Here is a 21,264-nt window from a genome sequence, read left to right as displayed (position 1 = left end):
GAAAAGCCACTAAGTGTAATGGAGCAGCAGGTTTTTTGGGAGTTATTTACACAAACTGATTTTTCACGGAAATTTCATAGGAATTAAGACATAAACACTATATCCACTCTCTCATAAAGATATTTCTTTACCCTATTAACAGAATTAACCAGTCCCCCTATTTGAGCCTATACATTTTTGTCCCTTTTTTCTCCCAGAAAAAAATATAAAGAACATTATTAGTAATTAGACTCCAGCCACATTTTACTCTTAACACCTAAAGCAAAAAGAAATACTTGCTGAGGAATTCTGAGGCTGCTTTTATTAACTTTACCTGTCATTATGCAGCATCCTTTATGTTTCACTACAGAGAACTCATGCCCACGTTGTGTAAATACTCACTGAGCTGTCACTTAAAACTCAGAAACACTCCAGAAAGACACTGTGGCAAACCTGGAAATGCTCTCCTTGATGTGGTGCAAGAGCCCTCAGAAATGCTCCAGCTGCAGGACTGCACTGCTGGCTTACAGCACCGAGCTCAGGTGCAGGAACAGCCAGGGGTGCTAACACATGATGAATCCATGTCTGACTGGGACAGGGAATGGTCAAACATGGACAGGAGCCGAGTGCTGGCAGCAGCAGCTCCTCCTGTGCTGCTTTAAGCACAGAGCTCCATCCAAAGGGTCTCAACGTGTTCAGCTACTGCCAGGGAGGGAGCTGGGGTCACACTCCCAGCACAGGATGAGACTGCGAGCAGTCACATTCCCCTCCCCACCCTACCCAGCCCGGGAGCCTCAGCACTTCCCAAAGTTCCCAGAGCAGCAGCTCAGCTGCTGAGGAACCCCATGTTCCAGCCCTGCTTCACAGGGAGAGACACAAGGCTGCCTGGAACCCAGCTCCTGCAGAACTCCAGACCCAAACAAACCCAGCTCCTCCAGAACTCCAGACCCAAACAAACCCAGCTCCTCCAGAACTCCAGACCCAAACAAACCCAGCTCCTGCAGCACTCCAGACCCAAACAAACCCAGCTCCTGCAGCACTCCAGAACCCTAAAGAAACCCAGCAGACCCAAAGAACCAAAAGCAGCACCTCCAGACAGCAGAGAGGATGCTGAATTTGGAATTGGAGTTTTCCTGAACAGGACTGATGGCTGGGCACAGTGGGGTCCTCCTGAGCCCCCCAAAGGACTCGTGCTTTATCTCCAGGTGAGGAACCCCCCTGCTGTCCCAGGGAAACCAAAAGGGCAGCAGAGCTCCTCTGGTGCCACCCAGGAGAGACCAAACACAGCCCAAGCAGCTCTGTTCCAATGTGCCAAAAACCAGCTTTTTTTCTTCCCATCCCACTTGTCATTCACTTCCAGCTAGAGATTTATGGCTCTGGCTAACAGGCATCCAGTCCAGTTTTCCCACTGCCCGTGCATAAATTAAAGACTGAACTTTTTGCAGCCAGTACACAACAGAAAAAACTTTTGTAGGACTTCTTAAAAACATTTTTTCCCAGCAGGAAGGTATCTTTCCTTTCTCTCCCACCAGAACAAAAGGGGAAATGTTGTTTTCCACCCTTGCTGATGGTTTAAGGCCATTCCAGAGGGAAAAAGCAAATGGCTAAATATTGACAAGCTTATCTTCTCCATCTCCCCAACCAGATTTGCTGCCTTCAGTTTCTGTTTTTCTGCTGCTGCTCCTTGAGTTTCCAGCATTCCTAGCAGGAATTGGGCAATGGCATTGCTGATGAGCTTCTCCTCAGAGCAATCCATCACACAGGAGTTGCAATTCAAAGAAGAGATCAGGCTCACTAGCCAGAGAATTTTAAATACACAGAGTAAGAACTGGAAAGGGCATTTTCTCCTCTAATATTTTAATTACCCAGAGCACAGATGCAGAGGGTAAAAGCTGGATTTCCAATTGGTGGTGTTCCTTTGAAAAACGCAAGGGAGAAAAGTGGTGGAAAAGTCGTGTATGAGGTAACAGATAAAACCAACAGCTGCACTATTAAGCCTAATTTTAGACATTATTTTCTCTCTGAAGGAAAGCTGCTGGGATTTTTAGCACAGCCCTCATGGAACGTGTGATATGTCTGTAACACAGGAACCACTGACCAGAGTTCTCAAATGAGACAACAGAAAAATCCCAAAGCATTATGAATACACCAAGCTTATGAGAACAGTCAGGGACAGCTTTGTAACAGAACATTTGACTGTCCTGCCTCCCCCCAGCCCAGTTTCAAATATTATTTAAGACCAGGGAAGACGTTCTGCCTGCTTGTTGAAGGAAAACAGGAAGCTTTCCTGATTCCAGAAACAGGAAACAGAAGTTGTAGCAGGTAAAAGGAATAAAACTGGGCAGTTCCAGGAAGCCAGTAAATATTCTAACCCCCCCCAAAAAGGCCTGAAAGTCAAACATAAAACCTTCCAGAAAACAAATTTCCATCTTGCAACCAACAACATCCTTACAAGAGAGACACCATAGGGGGAAACCCTCCCCTAGCCCAGATAATACATAAGGAGTCACAGGGCAGCTCAATTAAACTTCATAAAAAGCAGTAGGCAAGCCTTGCTAACCCCATTTCACCACAACACTCAAGTGGTTTGTCCTGGGTTTCCCAGTAAACTAGTGGTGATAAGGGCAGGGAAAAATAAAAGCTCCAGCTGAGAGTGAGGATTGAGTTTTACTGTCCTGCATCCCACACACATCCTGCCTGGAAACACTGGACACCTCCAAGCTGGGCATCAAGAAGATGGTACTGCAGAAAATTAGAGATTTTAAGAGAATTAGACAACTCCTGGTTGACTTCAGGCTGTTTAAAAAGATAAAGCAGCAAAACCTCCTGTGTCCACACCAGGATTAACAAGATTTTATTAAAAAAAAAAAAAAATCAAAGCAGCACAATTTTCCTGCTTTTTCTAAAACAGCCAAGCCCTAAAATTGCTCATTCAGAGAAAGGAGATGCAGCACTCTCCTTTTTGTTGGAAAGCTCCAGTGCACAACACACAACTCCAGGGCTCCTGACATTACAATGCAAAGCAAGGAAAAACCACGAGCCAAGAGGAGCCAGGTCCCAATTTCCCATTCCAAGACATCGCAGCTCACTGGCAGCACAGTGCCTTTTGGTGCCAATTTAGTTTAAAAACCATATTTCCAACAACGTTTTTCATGCCTCACTCGCTACTAAAGTCGGAATCAAAGTCAACAAAAAATAGCTATTGTATGGCAACAGGCCCAAAAGCTTTTTTTTAAATTAACATAAGATTTTTAAACTGCTTTCACTGAACTTCTAGCAGAGGCCTTGAGATGCCAGGGCACCTATGGGGAGGTTATCCAAGATGTCAATGTTTAATGTGATCCAAAGAGTTCTCCCATTACAGGAGACACTTCATTGTAGCCAAAGCCTGAGAAATGCCCATCTAATAAAGGCAGGGAAGTCCTTTCTCTCAAGCAGTTTCCTTTAAATCCCAAGACCCTGGAAAACTGGCGCATTACTAAGAGCTGCTACATGCTCTGAGGGGAAGCAGTGGAAAAAAATCCATGGGAGAGCTGGAAAAATTGAAAACCAGGACCCATGGCCTGCCTTGTTACAAGTCATTCCCACAGCAAACCCCAGATTTCTCATCCCACACACCACAGATCAGCCATCCTGATCTCCTGATCCTGCTCTGTGCTCCCCAGCTGAAAAGATCATCTGCAAAAAGCACCAAGTCCCCAAAAACACAGAGCATCCTCGTGTTCCCTGGCTGTGGGTGAAGTGCCCATCAAGGTTACACACAGGAGCCAGCCCTGGTGTGACCACACACTCCTCTCACTGCAGGCAACATTCCACCCAAACAACTTTCACAGAAAATTACTGGGCCTTTCCTGATGAGCAAAGTGACAAAATCCTCCTGATGGCATCACTGAGAATTCCTAAAGAGCACCTAAAGAGGGATTAAAGGCACCACCCTGCTCCTCACCCCAACTGCTCTGTGCCCCAGCACTCCCAGGGGTGCTCTTCCCACATCCTCCTCCCCAGCCTGCCCGGAGATGTTCCTGGGAGGTTTCTGGCAGGTGAGCTGCCCTCTGCTCTGCTCTGCATCCCCAGAGGCTCTCAGAGCTGGGTGGGAAGCACCCACCCTGCTCATTGCTGTGCAAGACAAAGAAAGACACAAAGCTTTAAGTTCTCCTAATCCAGGGAATTTAGGAGTACACAGCACAGGAGGCTGTAATTCAAGGCTGCAGTATTATTATTATTAATCAACCTTTTGTGGGCAGCACAGATGACACGTGGAAGCTGTTTTCTTTAGCTACCTCTGCTCTTTTCTTTTTCGGCAGAAAAAGAGGAATTGTCAGTTTAAGACCAACAATCCTGGTAACGAAAAGGACTGGGGGGAAAGTCATTTGGTTTTTGAGGTGAGGGAGTTGCTGGTTAACCTTCTACATCCACTATTTGTCCTTCCTTAAGCCCAACTAATTTTAAAAACAACTTTTCATTAATAATTCCAGTTTATGGGACTACTTACTCAGGTATTCCTAATTCACTGTGTCAGCAGCTCGTGGAATTAAGTGAAATTCATTTGCCAAGACTAAAAAAGCTTCTTTTACAAATTTGTACCAGAACACTGACAGAAGCGAACTGCAGGAAAACACCTGACAAGTTCAACCCGACTCCATATTTTAGTACACATTTTATCTAAATTGAGATTTTTCAGGATTTACAAAGTAAGCACTTTGTGCATCCACGGAACACATGGCCACATTCCCGAGCAGCTGAAACCTTCCCTGAGGATGCTCCAACACTCACTGGATGTTTGATGGCCCCAGCGGAGCAGATCTGCTCTCTGGGACAGCAGCACCTGAGAGAAAAGCCAATCCAACCACTCAAGGTGCTGCAGCAGAGCGCACCTCTGGTAATCAAGGCACAAACCACTGAGCAGTTTTCAGATCAGTGCAGGAGAAGTCCTGAGCAAGAAGGGCAGCTCTGGAGGCTGCAGGTCACCCTACGTGGTACCAAATACCTCCGACCCTGGTCTGAAATCGGAGCAAAGCACACAGAAGGAAAAGGGAAGTTTAGTCCTGCACGAGGCCACCACAGGCCTTGGAGACGCGAGTCTGAGCACAGAAAGGAACCTGCTTTTAATCGAGGCTGTCAGATAAAGATACCAGCACCTCTTTTCCCTGCATCTAAAATGTCTGATGCTGTACTGCCTTCTCCTCTGCACGCTTCCTGGCCATTCCTATTCCAGCAAAGAGGGAATTCTACACATCCAGCAATAAAGATAATCCTCAGGCTTGCTCTTCCTAGTTCCACTCCTCAGAAGAGTTGTGACACTGCTGAGCCTGACCACAACCAGCACCTGAAGTCTCTAGGAAGTGCCTGTATTTATGGGGGGGGAAGGAGACAGATCAGTTCTCATTGAAAATAAGTCAAAATGTACCCTAAGACACAGAGCTACAGACTCCTGCCCTGTATCACAGTTCTGTTAAATGTAAATTAATAATTCTTGGTAACTAACCAAATTCAGCATTTTGGCCACAAGTTTGTTCTGATTGTTTGAGGATTTTTTTTCTTCTTCAGGCTGTAACACACCCCAGAACCCCCCACATGCTCCCATCTAATAAAGAACCCAAACAGCCCCAGATCTGAAAGGGCCAAAACCAGGCAGGAACAAACGCATCCTCAGATCCATCAAAGAAATCATTTATACCAAGGGGAAAGTCACATAACCAAAATAAACAGCAAGCCCATTGTGCGGAGCAGCCCTGCCACCGTTCCGACAACACAGACTCTATTCCAGGCTGAATCCAACATCACAAGGAAAATAAACCCAAGGTACAAACAACGTGCCCTGGCCTCCCGTTCCGTCCGGGGCACGGGGCAGAGGGATGCGGGGCTCAAGGTCACGCCGGGGGATGCGGAGAGGGGCGCGGGGCTGCCCCGTCCCGGGGCTGGCGGAGGAGGCGAGTGTGGAAGTTTATGAGCTCATCAGGATGGTTGTACCATTACATCAGAGGCAATTATAAATGGCCAAGAGCAGGGGATGGGGAGCCAATCAGATCACAGATGGGATGTCAACCTAAGACCAACTGTCTCCTGGCTTTGACAGAAGGATTTTACCTCCATAATTCAAATCCCAAACCCAAGCGATCCGCACTCGCTGCTCCCATCGCCCAGCTCCCCGCCAGCGCTCCCGCCCCGGCCCGCGGCCCCTCCGCCCGCCCCGCGGCCCCCGCGGCCCCGCCGGCCCCTCGCGGCCCTGCCCGCCCCGCCGGACCCCGCCGCGGCCCGCGGGACCCCCCCGGGGCGGCGCCGGGGGTCGCGGGGCCGCGGGAAGGCGGCGGCGCTGCCGGGGCCACGCGTTGTCCCGGGCGCGCCCTTCGCCGCCCCGGCCCCCCGCGCCCGGCCCCGCCGGGCCCTCGCCGCCCGCCCCGACCCGCGGGCCCCCGGCAGAGCCCCCCGGGGCGGCGGGGAGCCCGGCGGCGGCGGCCCGGGAGCCCCGCACAAAGGCCGGGGAGGAGGAGGAAGGGAAGGCGGCGAGGCAGCCATTTTAGAGCGAGCGAGCAGCACAGACAATGGCAGCGCCCGGCAGCGCCGGCCCGGCGGGGGGAACCCGCGGGAGAGCCGCCGCCGCCACCCCGAGCCCCCCGAGCCCCGCGCCCCCCGCCCGGCCCCGTGCCCGGACCCCCCCCCGGCCCGTCCCGCGCGGCCCGGCCGGTACCTGCTGGCTCCTGCCGAGGCTCTGTCCCCCGCCGCCGCTGCTCCCGGGGCTCATGGGCGCGTGGTGGCTCCTCGGCGGGGCCCCGCCGGCCGCTGCCCAGCCCTGGCCGCTGCCCCCGCCGTACTGCGAGACCATGTCGGCGGCGCCCTTGGCGGCGGCCGCCCCGTCCTGCGGCCCGGCGCTATAGTCGCCCCCGGGGTACCCCTGGTAGGCGCGGGCGGAGCTGGGGGAGGTGAGGAGCTGGTTGAGGGTGGGGGTGGCCGTGGGCTGCGGGGTGGTGCCCCCTCCTCCCGCGCCGCCGGCGGCCGAGGGACCCATGACCCCGAAGCGCTGCTGCTGCTGCTGGAAGGCGGCGGCGGCGGCGGCGGCCGCGGGGGACTTGGCGGCCGGCGGCGCGGAGCCCCGGGGGGAGCTCAGGGCGTAGGCCTGGGGGGGAGGCGGGTAGGAGCCGGCGCTGCGCCCGGCCGCGTAGTAGGAGTTGTACTGGTGGTTGGGGAAGCCGTGCTCGGCCCCGGCGCCGTGCGAGTTCTGCGGAGGGGGCGGCCCCGCGGGGGCTCCCGCCGGCCCCGGGTAGTTCTGCTCCAGGCCCCCGCTCTGCAGCGCTGCCATGCCAGGGCTTTGTTGTCCGCCATGTTGGTGGAAGGCAGCGGCGGCGCCCCGGCCGTAGGGCTGCCCGAAGCCGTAGGCTGGCGGGGGCAAGGCGGCCGGGTGGGAAGGGGGCGGCTGCTGCTGCGGCGGCGGCTGCGGCGCCCCCACCCCGTCGCTGCCGCCGCCGCCGCCGCCACCGGGCGGCTCCGGGAGGTTATTGTTCAGGGTGGCGGCGGCGGCGGGCCTGGGGCCCGGGTTCCCGTTCGAGCTCTTCAGGTCGGACTCGGCCCCTGCGCCCCCTCCGTTGCTCTCGGTCCCGTCCTGCAGCTCCTTCCCCGACGGGCCCTCGCTCTCCGCCTGCTTCTCGCCGCGCTCCGCCGCCGCCGCCTCACCCCCCGCCTCCTCCGGGGGACAATCCCGCTGCTGCGCCTCCGCTTTCTTCAGCTCGGATGGAGCCGGGGCGCCCAGGCTGCTGGCGGCGGCGGGGGCGACCTGAGCAGCCATGATCCCCCCCCTCCCCGCCCGGCCACCCCCCCGGACCGGTCCCCCCGAGCTGCTCCCTGCCTGGCCGGCCGGCGTGAGGCCTCGCTGCTCTGCTCTCCCCGCTCAGGCGGCGGCGGGCGGCTCTTCAGGGCAGCGGGGGCTCATTCCCCCCCGGCCTGCTCGGCGAGGCGGGGAGGGCTCCGCTGGGCTGGGCTTCCCGGGGCCTGGCCCCGCTGTACCTCCTCGGTTGCAGCCGGCGGAGAAAGGGGAGGAGGAGGGAGTGGGGGGGAAGGAGGAGGAAAGGGGGGGTGGGGGGGGACCCGGGACGGGGCTCCCGGTGCGGGAGAGGCGGGAGGGAGGGAGGGGGGACACGGCGGGCGGGCGGGCGCCGTCCCCGGAGCGGGGCCGAGCGGCGGCGGGGCCGGGCTGGGCGAGCTCCGACTCTGCTCGGCCGAGCGGGCTCAGTCCGACACGAGGCTCAGCGCTGCCATTTTACCCAGCGCCGCGGCCGCCTGCCAAACCCGGAGCGGAGCGCAGCCCGGCCCGGAGCGGAGCCTCCCCCCCGTCACAAAGGAGGAGCGGGCCGGCCCCGGCCGCCGCCGGCGCGGAGCTGCCGCCCGCAAAACCCGCGGCGGATCGGCGGAGCCGGGGGCCGGGGGGCAGCGCTCCCCCGCCGCGGCCGGAGCCGCCCGCGGCGCTCCCCGGGGGCAGCGGGCGATGTCCCGCGGCCGGAGCGCTCCGGGGGCGTGCTGGCCGCTCGGCGGCCGCCGGCCCCGGGGTTTCTGCCCGTGGGTTACCGAAGCGCCTCTTCTTTGTCCCTAGAAATTCCATTTAGAATTAAGCCCTCTGCGAACTGTTAGCGGTTGTCATTTCCTCTCCGCTTGGCCGTGTCCCTCTGGAAAAGGCGTTGGCGGCGCGCCAGGGCTGTGACTGCACGCGCGGACAATCCAAGAAAGTCCGGCTCCCCGCTCCTGCCAAGGCGAGGGCGGTGGGCACGGAACCAGGAATTCCCAGATCCAAAACCACCTGAGCGCATCTAGACACAACACGTTGGGCAGCGGGACAGGATGCGCTGGCAGTCAGAGCCCAGCGCCGTGCTGGAGCTCCCCGGCTGTCAAGAGGTGAACTGGGAATTGGGCCATGCTCTTCTGCAACCCTTTCAGACCCAGATTCCCACCTCCTCCTCCATCCCGAGGCCTTGGCAGAGCGGGCAGAGGGAGGAGAGCACTGTACCTGGAGCTCCATCCCGGCCATAGCCTGGCCTGTGCCAGCGGGGTCTGAACCTGCCTGGTGAACTTCAGGTGGTGCAGGGCTGCGGCAGGGCACGGGAGGGACAAAAAGATGAGTTATTTGGGATATAAACACCAAGTTCTTAGAAATCAGGACATGGATGTCCAATAAAAATGGCAGGCATGGTGTGGGTTAGGCCTGGGTCCCACGTACCGGTGTTCCTCTGCAATATGGAAATACTTAGAAAAGTGAAGTTGAAGTAAATACAACTTTAAGATGAGAGAAAACATCAGAAAACAGTAGGTGGGGAGCCAAAAGAGGCTGAGGTCCGAGGCTGCCATTTTAGAACATCGCCACAGAACAGATAATGTGGCAGAAGTGACCCCTGTGCAGGGACAACAAACAGGGCTTGGCCCCAGCCCAGCGCCCAGCGGGACACACCGCAGGGAATCCCTCTGGGAGGGAGCAAACTCGAGTCCAGCGCAGGAGGAGAAGCCTTGGGCAGCAGGACTGGGTCCCTGCCAGCACCGTGTGCCTGCTGGGGATCAGGTGAATGTGTCAGTGTCTACTGACAGCAACTCAGCCCTCACACCCGTTATAAAACTTATAATATGAAAGATTTATCATCTAGAGTGCAGGTGGCAGAACAAAGGGGTTATTCCAAAGCTGGAAAGTGGGAGGAGAGGTGGGATATGGTGATAAATAGCAAAATTCTAAGTGTTTTCCAGGGCGAGAACCTGCCCCTCAGGCTCCAAACAAAGCACCTTTGCCATTTCTCAGCCTGCGCAGTTGACTGTGCAATACGGAGCAGATTCCATCCAGCAAATTGGCTGGTCAGCCTTTCTCCTCAGCTGTAAATAAACTGTTAGGGAAAAATAGGTAATAAATGATGATATTGGTATTGTGATAGTACTCAAGGCCTTCTCAAGGGTCAGAGCCCCAGTACAATGCTGAAATCTCACATGGGAGGCCCTGTGGCTTTAGTGAGATGTGTGTGGATCACAGGGAAGGAAAAAAACCAAGATATTCTTCTTCAGAAGAGTTTGGAAACTGTGGAATGTGCTAGAATGAAAATTGATCTACGTCCTCTTATCAGAAGAGTTATTTGATGAAATCCTGGGTTCTGGAAAGACAAAAGAGAAGAGGGGGAAAACTCCTCCAGTATCAGGCTGGACTCTCAGAAGTGAGGCCCAGTGTTCTGTTAATGTCCGTGGTGCCCCACAGCACCAAAACACCATTCCTTGGGTGTTTCATTGGCACTCAACTTTAAAAAGCAGGAACTGGAGAGAATTCTGCCATTTTATCCCAGAACCATCTCAAGCCCCCGCCTCCCCAGCCCCAAAGATAGGTCTGCTTCAGGGAGCAGAGCCCCACCATCTCACTGAGCATCACCAAAACTTTAACCACTTCACTCCAGGAGCCTGGGAAGCAGCTCGGGTGCATCCAGGCAAAGATCCCGAGCTCACACCTCTCTACCTGAGTCCGTCTTTTGGAACCCCCTCCAAGGAGCACTATGTCAGACTATGAAACCCGGTGTTGATAGTAATGTGAAAAGCAGCCTGGATTCCCCAGCCACCCACACAATGAGGAGACACTCACTTTACCAAATGTTTGTGAAAGCTGCAGCAGATTTTGGAATACGCCTCATCAATGAGGCCCTGGCACTTTACTCAATACTGAGGCATTCAGTGAATTCCCAGCCATGAGGGCTGGGAAGCAGATGACAGCACAGTTCTTAACAACATTGCCACCTAAGAGCTGAAAATCCTCCCGCCGTCCCGGGATGTCCACGGGGCCATCCACAGGACCGGGAGCGACTTTTCCCTGCGGCGCATCCTCACTTTTGCCAGCCGGAGCCATCCCCGCTCGGCAGTGCTCGCTTCCCCGTGTCCCCGAGAGGCGAGCACGCCTCGCTCAGCCCGGCCCGGCTCCTGGCTCTCAGATAGGCTGGGAACCAGCGCTCACATGGCACTGCAGGCCACCGCCACCGCGCTGGCTCCTCCTGACTGGAAGTCTCCTTCATGAAGGTGGCCGTGCCATTTAACCCAGCACTAAGGCAGTTTAGGAAACCTGGTCTAGATTAGAGTACTAGAAACAGGAGTAGTGTCTCCCCCCTCCACGAAAAAAAAAAAACCCGGGCTCTGCCAACTGTGTGATGGCAAATATGGACTGAATCGTTGACATGGAAACCGGACTAAAGTCAGCGCTGCCTCGGCTCAGCTCGCACACACAAGTTATCATTATCCAGCCTTTCCCTGGCTACAAACACGGACTGGATCCGGCTGCCGGAGCCGGCTGCGGCTCCCGAGATAAAGTCTGGAGGAGCGAGTAGGGCAGAGCGAGGGGAGCTGGGCAGCAATGGATGGAGCTGTGCGGGGAAGGATGCTCTTCCCCCGCACCGGGCGTGCGGGGATGTGCACGCTGGACCCGAGAACAAGAGACCCATCTATTATAATCTGTGGGGCACCCTGCAAGAGATGGAACGGAGCCGGGAGGGTTATTGGCTGTACCTCAGCTTCTCTTATAGGCTTTTCGCTAAAGAAAATCACATTTCCTTTCAATGCGTTTTTATTTGCCCAGCCTATTCCTTGCAGTGTTTGTTGTATCTGGGTTAAGCGCTCTCCACCACCACTAAGACTGATATTATTTGAATTATTTGTTTGCTGGGCATCGTGCGAGACAACGCTCACTTATCCACTTGAACATAATGCTAAAATATTGTATAATCTCGCTTTCTGGGGAGACACAATGGCTCTGCGCTGTGAGTGCCAGGCGAAGGTAACTCTGTCCCTTTGCTGAATGCAGCAGCTCAAAGGCAGGCGTGGATTTTCCAGGGGTTTTGCTGCTTCCCACGCCAGGTTCCCCCGGGCAGGGAGCGAGCCCCGGCTCGGCCGCCCCGCGAGAGCCCGCTGGTGACATCTGACAGCGATCTGCGAAACTTTGGATGCATTTTAAGGCAGGAAAGTGGACTCGGCCTGACTCGAGGAAATGCATTATTTTAGCAGCACTGGCGAGGACGAGGAAAAAGCGAAGTGGAGTTTGCGGAGGGGAAGGGACGCGGAGCGCAGCCCCCGCGCATCCTGCGCGACCCCCGCGGGCCGGGGGCAGCCGGGGCTGCGGCCACGCGTGTCCTGCGCCCCCGGCCCGCACCGAGCTACCCCAGCGCGGGCAGAAGTGGCACAGCGCAAGTTTTGGGGGCACATGTGTGCGGATTGGGGGGTGAGCGAGGACAGCAGCGCTCGCCCCGCAGTGAAAGTAAGGGTGGGGGTGGAATTTAGTAATTCCAGGGAAAACTGGGGGATATCGGCAAGGGCAGGAAAACAATAGTGAAGTGCGGGGAAGGACGAACCCCGTTTATTCTGTATACCCGGGGGTGCACCCCAGCTGCCCTCGGACAGCAGCGCTCCGGTGCGCTGCTCGGGGAAGGAAGAGTAAATCTACTGGAAAAAAAAAAAAAAAAAAGGGCAAAAAAGAAAATCAAAACGCGGACCGGAGTTTGCAAAAACCCCTGCACTGGATCCGGAGCCAACCTTCTGTTTTCCCTGAATCCCACCAGATTTGGGAGCTCTCGGGTGGGTTGGCAGAGAGACCGCTTTCTGCTGCAAACCCCACTGTGAAGAGTTAAAAAAAGGGGGAAAAAAAGGCTTTTAAATCTGCAAAAAGAGAAAGATCTGAACTCTGGGCCTGGATTTTCCCACTGAAGGAAAACTTATTGTGTTCCAAATCCTTGGGACCTGGCGATGCTGTGCAGGAGGGGTCTGCAGCAGGTTCCCCTGTCTGGAAAAAGCTGTCCCTCGGCCTTTCCCCACCCCGGTGCCTCTTTTCAGTGGGGTGTAAAAAACACATCCCCTCCCGTGAAAATCTACCCTCCTAAAGTGTATTTTTAGAGAAGTTTGAGTTCAGGCGTCATGACTGGGGAGGGGGGGTGCTGCGGGAGAGGCAGGCGCTGAGAAAGAAGGGTTTTTTTCCCCCTTTTCATCAAGCTCTCGCACTGCCATTTTCCCGAGGCAGGGAGGGAGCGAGGGAGGGAGAGCGGAGCGACAGACAGCGCTGGCGAGGAAGTTTCTCACGGCAACTGCGGGCTGGATCGGGAACGGAGCCTTTTGTTCCCGGCAAGTTCAGCAGGAGAGAGAGTTGGAGCCTGCTGGAGAGAAAAACCAGCGGAGAAATAAAATGGAGGGAAGTAGGAAGAGAGGAGAGAGAGCTGGTGCTGGGCTGAGATTAACTGCAGAGCACCGCGCTCGGGTGTGCGCGGCATTTATTTAGAAAGTTGGTGTGGTAGCCTGAGGCAGAAATCCCTCGTTAAGTGCATGGGAATGAGTGAGAGACCCAAGGACACGCAGTGCTGGGCAGGAAGTGGAATTTTCCAAGGGGTTCACATCCTTCGGTGCTCTTTTTGCCAAGATTCGCTCTCCTTGCTCGATAAAGGCTGCCTCCTAGAGACACCAGGGAAAAGGCCTTAAAAATGTGGCGTGCTCTAGGCCTGTTTAAACGGAACAATTAAAGGTTGGGCATACCCTCCCTCAGAGACTGCAGCATGGTCTGAAGCCCAGATGCAGTTTGGGGTACTGCCCTACCTCCCCTCCGTGTCCCTTTCTGCCCAGTAATGTTGAAACACGGTGCATTGTGACCATGATCTCGGAATGGGGTGAAAAGTCACCTAAAACCCAGCCCCCCCTCGATTTAATGCTTAGACACACACCCAGTACATCCCATATTCACATCCACAATTGGTTTTGTCCCCCTGCACACGCCGCTAATCCTTCACCCCAAACCACGCGTGCTCTTTGCATGTATGCAGACCCAGAATGTGAAATAAACTTGTCTGAATTAACCCCCAAATCGCTGACAAACATCCATTCCTTTAGCAGGCACCCAGGAATGGGGAGCAGAACTAATCCCCTCATTATTTGTACACTCAGTCCAGGTGGAATTAAAAAGCAAGAGCCTGATCACGAGGCGAGCAAATTTTTCAGCACAAGTTTGGAGTTTCGTGAGGTGTCCTGAAAATACGGTTCGATTAAAAATGTTCATCACCTTGTGCCTTCCCGGCAGGGCAGGGGAGAAGCTCCGGTGCCCTGTGAGAGCGCGGCGTGGCTGTGACAGCAGCTCAGCGAGACACCACGTGGGAAAGCCGAACTCGGGATTTAAACGTGCTTTTCCACTCCGGCCATGAGGGAGGGAGAGCCTGAGTTGGGGGAAAATAAATAAATAATTAATGAAAAAAAGGCTTCGCGTGGAGCTCAGAAGCGACCTCTGTGGCGGCCGGGGACTGAAGTTCAAGAGCCCCGGGCTGGGAGCGCGGAGCAGATGCGGCTCGGGAAAATCCAACGGCGGCAGGAATGGGAAAGGGGGCTCGGGGGTCGGGGCTGCCCCCCGGCAAACGCAGAGGGGCCGGGAAGCGCTGTCTTGGCCGGGTGGGAGCGGTCCCACCCCTGCATCGGAGCTGGCTCCGTGTGGGAGCGCCCCGAGCTCCGCGGAGGACGCGGTGCCCGAGCCGTGCCCGGTGCCGGTGCCCCCGGCTCCGCCGCAGCCCGCGGCCATCGCTGCCCGAGCCCCGGGGCCGGCCCCGAGCAGCCCCGGGAGCGGCCCCGGCCCCACCGAGCTGCCCTGCCCTCCCCTGCCCGGGCCGGGCCGGGGGCACCGCGGGGCACCGGCCCTCCCCGTGCTGCCCGCTCCCCGTCCCGCCCGGCCCCGGCGCGCCCCACGGAGCCGCCCCGCACCGGGACCTCTGCGGGCCTGGGAAAGTTTAACAGGGAAACGTCAGGAAGCATCAGGCAGGAATTTCAGTGCATCCCGTGTTTTATGGTGGCGTTAACTTTTACATATTGGGAGTAATTAGCAGCGAGGCTGTTAAAAGCAGATTTAAATAACCACCCCCCTCCCCCCTTTCTCTCCTTTCCCAAAATGGTCCAAATCCGGTTTACCTCTGACTCGACCCCCACCCGGACAGAGGTGAGAGCACAAACCCCACGGTTTGTCCATGTAGGCAGGAAAACACATTAAAACCCGCATATTAATTAACAAGTAAATTAAAATAAATATAATTTTGCCACGGTTATTTTGGGTTTTGCCCCTCCCTGCCCCCCAACTTTGTTTTAGCAAAGTGGGGAAACATATACAGAAACCTTCCTTGCAGTAGATGCTTTTTTTTTTTCAAACGGAGCCCAGATGCTGGTCAGGATTAAGGTTACACCAAACACATTCTACATTGCCATTTTCCAAACAGAATAAAGCAGATGGAAAAGATGGAAGAGGATAAAGCAGGAACGGAGCAGCAGTGAAAACTGCAAGCCCTGCACTAACGCTGAGAGGAGTGAGCTGGGATGCCAGGAGAGGCAGAAAGAAAGAAAGCAGGCGTAGCGCCGCTGCATATCACATTCCTCACAGTTAAAATGAGTATCTTTAATTAAACAGCTGTCAGAATTTGGGCTTTAAACCTTGTATTTAAAAGGGGAGAAGGAAATGGAGCTGCAGCTGATCGCTGCGTCTCCTCAGGGCTCAGTCCTAGGAGATGTGAAAGCCACTGGCCGGGGGCCATCAGAGTACTTAAGTCTCTGCGTAATTTTAAACATCAGCAGCCCCGGTGATTTTAAGGATCTACTCCCTTAAAGTTAGCCATGCACTCAGCACTTTGCAGGATCCGCCCAGCACACTCAGAGCAGCTCTGAGCTCCAGGACATGAGTATGTGCACATCCGAGAAACAAAGAAAATCCTCTTTTCAATAGGCTAAACATTTCTCCTTTATTTCTAAGAGACCCCAGTTCGTCCATACTGGGAAATTGGATCAGACTGGAAGAAAATCTCAAGGGGAAGTTAGCAGAATGTGTGCATATTTGCAAAATATCACCATTTGGCAAATTCAGATCTTAGGTGAAATTCTTCAATAGTGGTTTACTCAGCACCGTGACTCAGTTACATGATGTGCTTTGAAAATCTCTTGCAGAAACTGACTTTAAGAGATTTTGCTGGTATTATATCGGCACACACACGACACAGAGAAGGAACACACAAACTATTAAATATTCATGCTATGGGGAGAACACTTAGTAACGTCCCTTCATTCCAGCTGTACAAAGGCAGGCACAAATAACTGCTGAAAAAATGAATAACCCAAAACAATCACAACATTCCACATCAACACGGTGTTGAGCAGCTTGCAAACATGGGCCAAGAAAGGGTCAAACAGTAATTGTCCTAATCTACCTTTCAGCAGCCTCACATAAATGAGTAATTCCAATCTGAATTCTGTAATCAGCCCCCCCGGGAGTGTTGGGACTTCCCACACACTCAGGGTCCTTGTGTGGGGACGGATTTTCTGCTCCAGGCCTCCACCCCTCGAGCTCACATGGCCTGAAGTCACCTTCTGAACTCACAAATAGGGACCTTGGTGACATTTACTCACAAACAAAAATTCAAACACATTCTGACCAGCTTTGCTGGAACTTTCAGAGTTCAGCTCTGGGACTGTGAAATGAGGTCATTTTTATCTATCAGTTATCTCTGCCTTGAGAGAGGCCCGTGATCACACCTCAGCAACAGCACTGCTGGTAGAGGCTGGGATATCACACACATTTTTCACTAAAACAAAGGCATTGGCCTGAGCTTCCTCTGTAGAACTGAGCTCCAGACGTACTGAAGAATCGTAAAAAAGACATAATTTTCAAATATTTATAAAAGTCTTGAGTATATCTGGCAAAAAGAAAAAACCCTACTCCAAATCCAAACATGTAAGGGTTGTCGCTTGCATCCCAACCTTTAGAATTAGAGCCTGAGTGAAACGTGATCAGAAGGAGTCAGAGTCATTACAGCTGTCAGAAAACGGTGCAATTAACGGTATTATGAAACAAAGTATTTAAAAATATTACTTTTCCCAGCTTCAGGAAACATAGTTACTGACCTCGGGCTTTCCTGTGCCTGGGTTCCTGCAGTCACGGATGGCACTGCAGCCCTCCCTGCCCAGCCCACCCTCTGGGATCGCTGCCTTCCTATTGCTTCACCTACCTTGTCTATTTTTAGGGAGTATTTTGTGCAGGACTGCCTCATACACGTGTGCAGAGTGCCCAGCACGCTTCATGTTCTGTTTAAACACAGGGGGCAGTGAAGATGATAATGCTGAGGCAGCAGCAGGAGCAGAACTTCTGCAGGGCAGTGATGAGCCACGGGCTGCAACGAGCCCCTGGCACTTATCAGCATCCCACGGGATAACAGAGCCCTGGATTCAGCTATCATTGCTCAAGAAACTGCTCATTATCATTATGCTTTAAAGAACTTTGAAAATACTCCAAAATTCTTTTTTTTTTTTTTAACCTGTTTAATAGCCACAGCACAGCAACTTTCTTTAAAAATTAAAAAAAAACCCAAACCAAAATACCCACCAATAAACAAAACCCAACCCAAACATGAAGCACTACAGCTGAGTTGTGATGCAAATGAGTGAATTCATTTCCACCACTTCTGGAGGTACAAAAATCATCTAAATTTGACATCCTATTATGGGGAGAAAGAAAAAACCCACCCCAAAATCAAGCCAAAGATGGTGAAAGTAATGTCCAGACAACGAGAGGCTAATTAACCTGACCTCAATGAGATGCAAAACTTAAATTATTCTTCCTCAGGAGAGGGAAAAGATGTAGAGGAAAGTAAAGAGATAAAATACAACAAAGGTTGCAATAATGCCAAAGCTGATATCTTTCTTTGACAGGGCAGGAAATTTTTCTGGGTAGAGGAAGACAGAGCAGATCTCACCCATCCACAAATCAATAAAGTGTTTGGTCTGGTGCATCATGTAAAAATACCAGTTAAATTGGAAAATATGAAGGTAAGTAGAAGAGAAGTTTTGTGGGTAAAAGTGACTAAAAATCCAGAGCTGGATTATGATGAAATGGGAAGTTTTGGGCTAGAGAGCAAGTGCTTTGAGAACTCCTGCAGCTTTGGTCTCAGAACTGGTGCTGTTGATGGGCTTTAAGTGACACGAGCACAAGGAACTGAAAAAGAGTGTTAATGCAGGTGGTGACTGACAAGATCCAAAGGCACCAGTCAGGAGACTGGAATATCCTAAATGAAGACCTGGATGAGGTTCTGGAACAGCACAGGAATCCTGAGGAATGCAGTAATAAGATTAATGCAAATCACAAGGCTGTTCACAGGGGGACTGACAGCCAAAACTCTTGTAACCTGGGAATTCACCACAGCTAGGGAAGGATAGAGACTCAGGAGTGTTATTTAGTCACAGAAATGAAGATGACAAATGGGATCTAAAGACCAGGTAAGGCACATCCAGATGTTATGGCAACAGCTCTCTTACAGAATTTTGGGTACAGTTTCTATTCAAGAATGACACATGATAACTGGAATAATCGCAGAAAAAGCTCCCTGAGCTGGTTACAAGAGCAAGGAATCTGTCAGGAGAGAAGAGTGAAGCTTCCTTTCAGCAAACTCCAACAAACAGAGGGGTGATAGGGTGAGTTTGTATACACAGACTGTGGCTTGAAGACAGTATTTGAACTCTAGGGTTATGTTGGCAACAAATACATATCTAAAGGCCTGAGTACAATTAAAATGATTGCTAGAATAGGATGTCTTATTATTAGAAAAAATAGATTTTAAAGAATCCTTCTTTCCTCTGGGAAACACAGACCCAGTGGAGAACTTTGACAGTTTTGTCATTATTTTCCCCACTTTTAATCAGTGAAATGAGAAGAAAATCTCTGCAATATTGTGAAGATTCATTAATGGTGGTTAAAAAGTATTCAGACACTGTAGTGATAAGTGTAACAAAAATCCATTACAATTAGTAATTCTGTATTTACTGCAGCACTTGAATTATATGCAATAAATAAAATATGGAAGCAAACATCAAATAACAAGGATAAAAGAAAACTCTGAATGAGACAAGAGTTTGAGAAGGCAGGTTGTATGATTTGATTTATAATTAGAGTTTGCATCATGGTGCAAAGAACTGGATTAGGGTGGTCAAAAGTGTAAGAACCACAGACAGGAGAACTGAACACCCTGCTGAGCTCCCTGGTAAATTCATCCGGGTTACAGGAGCATGAAGAGCCACGGAGCAGAGGGTGAATTAATGTGGGCCTGGAGCACACACCAGCTCAGCACATTCCCTGTGGCAGCCAGTGCTTGGAGGGCTCGGCACTGATCCTTACTCACACACTGTCGCTGTCACCTCAGCAGGGAGGGCTCCTCTGCTCTGCAGGGAACTCTTCAAGGAGAGAGATTTCCAAGGGAACAGCTTCCAAAATCCCAGAGGACTGCGCCTCCCAGAAGACCATAAAGGCTCACACCACAGGCCTGGTTTTCCTGGAGTCTTTCTGTTTCCATCATAAGGAACTTAGTTAGAAATAATCAGAAATCTGCTCTTCCACAGGTGGCAATGGGCTTCTGCACGTTAAGGGATGTTTAAATGGATTTACCACTTTCTTAGTCATGAACATTGCAGCCTTTCAGGAAAGAAGTTGCACAGGGAAAAAAAACAATTGATGTCAGGAGAAAAGTAGTAGTCATTTGTCAGGTTGACCCACAGAATCCCCAAATTCCTGAGAATTCCCTGTCAACACATTGTGAAAAATAACATACAGCTGAGTAGCAGAACACCTCTCTGTGGGAGAACTGCCCAGAATATCTTGAGAGGTAAATTAATACAAGAAAGAACCAAGCACTGTGCACCCGATTAACAGTGAAAATACCTGAAATCAGCATAACAAAGTGGGGTGAGTGCACTTGTGCTCAGGATGGTTAAACAGCTGTAATTAGATCAAACAAACTAGATTGATGTATCATCCCTTTGTAGCTGTGGCCTCAGAAGGCAGGTCAGGAGCTAAGTTCAGTAAAACAGTTTTAGTGCTGCAGCTTTTATCTAACAAGACACAGCCACACACTCACTCCAAAGTAAATACTGCTCAGGAGAACTGCTGAATCCCAAAGAAAGAGAGTTTCTAGAGAAGGTGCTGTTCCCCAACAACAACCTTAACTTTTATCAGTAATGAAACTCTCCTCATGAATTCAATAATAGACTCCTTGGATTAACAGTGCTCAGGATTTTGGTTACAAATTCATTCAAGGCATTTGAAGGTCTTTATTGAGTTGCTTCCCATTCACTTAAAGTGTCTGCACAAAATGGGTGAATTCTAATTTGCTTTGTTCTTTCAGAACCTTTTAATTAAATTTTAAGAAAATCATGTAAAACAACATTGAATGAAATATGGTCAGTACATTTCAGAGATGAGCAAAACATAAGGTAGCAGATGGTAGGAAGAGGATATATGTGAAGAAATGTAAATAGCAGGGAACCTCACCAAATCAAAGATGTGAGGCAGAACTGAAAGCGTCTGCAAGACCCCTGGGAGGGCTGAGGAGAAGAAGCAAGCACTGAGCTCAGAGGTATCAGCCTTTCCTTGCTCAGAAATGACACAACACCAACAGGAAGCTCCAATCTGGTAGAGGGACCCCTCGTAACTGAGGTGAGATTGTTGTGAAGGGTGCTTAGATGAGTAAGGGAGGAAGGGAGGAAACAAGGACAGGTGCCAACAAATGTATTTATCAAACACTCTTGGAATAGGAAAGATACCAACTCTCCAGAACTGTAAGCAATGAGGACATTATAAGCGAGCTAATAGTAGAAAATAATCTCATCTTGAAGACAAATGAGATGAACTGTGTAAGTTAGGCAGGAGACCAAGCAAAGAGAGGCTTGGTGTCATCAGAAGAGTTGTGAGCAGCAGAATCAGGCTGACTCTGGGGTTGGGAGGGGATGTAACCTGTGTGTTACCATTGTTTGGGCCAGGAGCTGCACTCAGGTCTCTGAGCTGCTGTGGCTGCACTGATTGCTGGCTGGGAGCCACCTCTGCCAAGACAGAGCCAAAGAAATTTGTGAGTGGATTGTGCCATATCTGTGGATCAGAGCAGAGCCTGGGTGAAAACCAGCCAGCTCTTTCTAGTCTTCTGATAAAAAATATCAATACCACACCAATACTGCTAAAGACAAGCTACTGAATATTAGAGGATGTTTAAGGGTGAAGGGAGGCACCCTTGAGGAGCAAGATCCAGCTGATAACTGCAAATTCAGCTGAAGGAATAGCTGGAAAATGGTGACCATTCTAAACATTTGTATTTCAAATAGTTGGTAAACACATTCCCACAGCAGAACTCCTAACCTCATGGAGCCTAAATCACAACTATTCCCATTTTGTATCTTCTTCTGCCCCAAGCTCCATTTGTCTGGGTGATTTATGAGGTGAGCTCTGGCTGCACAAGGCTTCTCTCCTTCTGAATGGAAGGA

At 52.0% G+C, this 21,264-nt stretch overlaps 1 protein-coding gene across 1 annotated transcript in view; it reads right to left on the bottom strand.

Annotated features, from left to right (window-relative positions):
• ARID1A (AT-rich interaction domain 1A) overlaps window positions 1-7,869 on the bottom strand; it is a 53,624-nt gene extending 45,755 nt beyond the window's left edge. Inside the window, exon 1 of the mRNA XM_084222834.1 lies at window positions 6,668-7,869. Coding sequence (XP_084078960.1) covers window positions 6,668-7,759 — 1,092 coding nt within the window. The 5' untranslated portion in view covers window positions 7,760-7,869. The remainder of the gene's footprint in view (window positions 1-6,667) is intronic.
• Between the last annotated feature and the right edge of the window lie 13,395 nt (window positions 7,870-21,264).

This window comes from Fringilla coelebs (assembly GCF_963513975.1).
Source record: "Fringilla coelebs genome assembly, chromosome: 28".
In the NCBI taxonomy this organism is placed as follows: Eukaryota; Metazoa; Chordata; class Aves; order Passeriformes; family Fringillidae; genus Fringilla; species Fringilla coelebs.
The sequence above is the reverse complement of the archived record's forward strand: the minus strand, read 5'-3'. Positions and strand labels throughout refer to the sequence as shown.